The 3,438-nt window shown below is 38.7% G+C and overlaps 1 protein-coding gene across 1 annotated transcript; it reads left to right on the forward strand.

Moving 5' to 3' along the window:
* Positions 1-692: 692 nt before the first annotated feature.
* LOC110580240 (putative olfactory receptor 2B8) lies at positions 693-1,573 on the forward strand (the record flags this gene model as incomplete). Its single annotated transcript, XM_021689899.1, is given in 2 exon segments — positions 693-741; positions 744-1,573. Coding segments are annotated over 2 exon segments (879 nt in total), but the record flags the coding sequence as incomplete, so codon positions are not given.
* Positions 1,574-3,438: the final 1,865 nt, after the last annotated feature.

Raw genomic sequence — 3,438 nt, forward strand, 5'->3', positions numbered from 1 at the left:
GCGGCTCTATCACTTGCCAGTAGCAGCCATTGGAGGCCGCCTCCCGGCTCTATCACTTGCCAGTAGCGGCCATTGGAGGCCCCCTCCCCCGCCCTCTATCCTCCCGAATGTCACCTCAGATTCACTTCTCCGCACATCCTACCTCCAGAAATTGATTGCTTTTCTGTTCCCAACATAATCCATTTTAAAGTGGTCAAATGTACTTTCATTTCCCTGCCTATTCTATATTATGATCACGTTTATGGAATTTCTTTGGCAATAAGGATCTGGCAGATGGAAACTTCTGACAAAGCTCCAAGCATGCTGTAAATATGTAAGGTCCTTAGTGACATTCAGAATGAAAATTTCTGTTCTCAATTTTCAAAATATGGGATATATATGCATATTTGAAGGCAGAGGTAAAAGAAAATGGGAGTAGTCATGGTTCCAGACAATGTAAATATATAAAATAAACAAATGACAAAAATTCTAAGGAAGGCAGGAAGAAAATATTAATGTAGGCATAAGAGAGGGTTTAGGGTTTAAATTTTAAGTGGTTATTTATGGTTCAGAGAGGAATGTGCTTTCTTTGCATCTTTTAGTTTGGCACCCAGGAAAGATGATGACAGTATAGATTTCTATTCAGTCTCATATATGCAATGAAAAGTAATGGTTTTCCTAATACCAGCTCCTTTGGTTGACTTTTCTTGTTGGGCTTCTCTGAGCAGCCTCTGTTAGAGATCACCCTTTTTGTTATCATTGTGGTTTCTACTTGCTGACTCTGCTTGGCAATATGGCCATCGTTATATTGGCTCATCTGGATCCCCGGCTCCACACCCCACTGTATTTTTTCCTCACCCACTTGTCTTTAATGGACCTCTGCTACACCACCAGCCCAGTCCCCCAGCTGCTGTTTAACCTGCAGGGCCCAGAAAAGATCATAAGCTATGGTGGCTGTGTTGGTCAGCTGTATGTGTCCTTGGCCATGGGTTCCACAGAATGCATTCCCCTTGCAGTCATGGCTGTGGACCACTATGTGGCAGTATGCCGGCCTTGGCAGTGTACCATTCTCATGCATCCATGCCTCTGTTGGCAACTGGCAGCCACCACCTGGCTGACTGGCTTGGCTAGCTCACTGGTACGGACTGTGCTCATCACACAGGTTCCCCTTTGTGGAAGGAACATCATAGACCATGTCTTCTGTGAAGTACCAGTTCTCCTCAAACTGGCTTGTGTGGATACCACATTTAATCAGATGGAACTCTTCCTGGTCAGTGCCCTTTTACTCCTGGTGCCTCTCACTCTCATTCTGATTTCCTACAGCTGCATTGGTCAGGCTGTGTGGAAGATCAAGTCCCATGAAGGTCACCAAAAGGCCCTAGGGACTTGCTCTTCCCATCTGGTGGTGGTGTTTCTCTTCTACGGCACTGCTATGGCCACTTATCTGCAACCCACGGCAGCCACCTTCCAGAACCAAGACAAGTTCATGGCCTTACTCTATGGAATTGTCAGGCCAATTCTAAATCCCTTCATCTACACGTTATGTAACAAAGACATGAAAGGGGCACTGAGGAAGATGATAGGGAAAGATTAAAGAAAAAGGAGTTTGAAGAGATGATGGAAACTGGAGAACTGCTTAATGCAAACAATTCATGAGATGCTTTTAATTCTGAAGAAATTGGTCAAGTTTATTTTATTTCTGAGTAGCCAAACTCCTGTGTCAGAATTCATTTAATCATGTTATTATATTTTTATAGCTTATTTACAAGGATTAGGTAAATGAGAAGTTTACCTACATCTATCTTCACTCTACCAATAACTAGCTACATAACAATGGTCAACTCGTAATTTCTTTTATTGTCATTATTATTTTCAGTGGGTATAAAAATACCCATCTTATAGAGCTGAGAGTCTATTTTGAAGATGGAGTTAGATAAAGTGGTGTTTTATCACCTGAAAATATAAAACATAAGCAATTCTACATACAATTTTGGGGGATTACTTTTAGTTTTAGATAGTTTATTTAGAAGTATACAATCTCTAAGCTGGTAGGGACCTTAGAGGACATCTGGATTTATCTACTATACAAATCCCTGTCAAATACCTTTGAGTAGTAGTCATTCAAGTTTGTTTGAATATTCCCATAAAATCTGTTTTATCCCAAGGTATATACTCCACAGTTTGAAATATATGCTCATTATGCTTTTTTTTTTTTCAATTAGATTAAACTGGAAATTTGCCTTTCTACTAATTCAATGTTATTGATTTGGTCTTTGGCCTGCAGAGCCAGAAAAAAAAAAATGTTCCTTGAATATAATCTTCCCTTTACCTAAACATTTTCAACATATGGAATAGACCACAAGTCTTCCTTAATTTACAATGGGATTACACCCCAATAAATCTATCATAAACTGAAAATATTTTAAGTAAAAAATGCACTTCATACATTTGACCTATTGGACACTATTGGACATCACTGCTTAGCCTAACGTACCTCAAGCACCCTCAGAACACTTACAATAACCTACAATTGGGCAAAATCATCTAACACAAAGCCCATTTTATAATAAAGTGTTACATGTGTCATGTAGTTTATTTAATACTACACTGAAAGTGAAATGCTTGTATGGGTACAGAATGGTTGTGAGTGTATCAGTGCTTTACCCTTGTGATCACGTGGCTGACTGCGGGCTATGCCTTGGCTTTGCTGTTGCCCCGCATCATGAGACTACATGTTGTTATCCTGACAAAATATCAAAATTTAAAATTTGAAGTATGATTTCTATGAATCACTCTTGCGCCATTGTAAATTCAAGAATTTGTAAGTCAAATCATTGTAAGTCTGGATTGTCTGTTCATGGTGTACAACTTCTTTGACTGCATAATTATTTAAACTATTTATTTGGTACCATGATGCCAACTTTTCTCACAATCCTGGCATTTATTTTTTAAATTTAATTAAAAATTTTGCAAAAATCTGTTTCAACAAATCAACTTTGTTGATTAAGTTGATGTATATGGACATAGTAAGGTGGGCTGAATTTGTATTTTACATCCCATGAATATATTTTGCTAAAAGCCAACCTGACTTAAAAAGTGGGAGGTTACTTTCTAGTTAATTCCTATAGGCATTCCTCTCTGTCTTTGTAGAAAGGAAAATAGCTATAATATCACTGACAGGCAATAGGCTGCCACATGCACTAAGAATAAGCAGTAGCCATTATGAATTACATCCCTACTCCACAGGAGTAGTACTTTCAGGACTGTTCATAGCTCTGAAGACTTCACATGTTACTGAAGTCCTTCTGTCACTTTCCCACCAAGTATTCTTTTAGTGTATAGAAAACATTATATTATGTCCCTGTAAAATACACAATAAAGCAAGAAAAAAGACAAAGTTTTCTCCTTCTGCTTGGCTACCTCAACCAGAAACATATGAGACATCTGTGAATCCTCTCT

The sequence above is a fragment of the Neomonachus schauinslandi genome, chromosome 7, assembly GCF_002201575.2.
Source record: "Neomonachus schauinslandi chromosome 7, ASM220157v2, whole genome shotgun sequence".
Classification (NCBI taxonomy): Eukaryota; Metazoa; Chordata; class Mammalia; order Carnivora; family Phocidae; genus Neomonachus; species Neomonachus schauinslandi.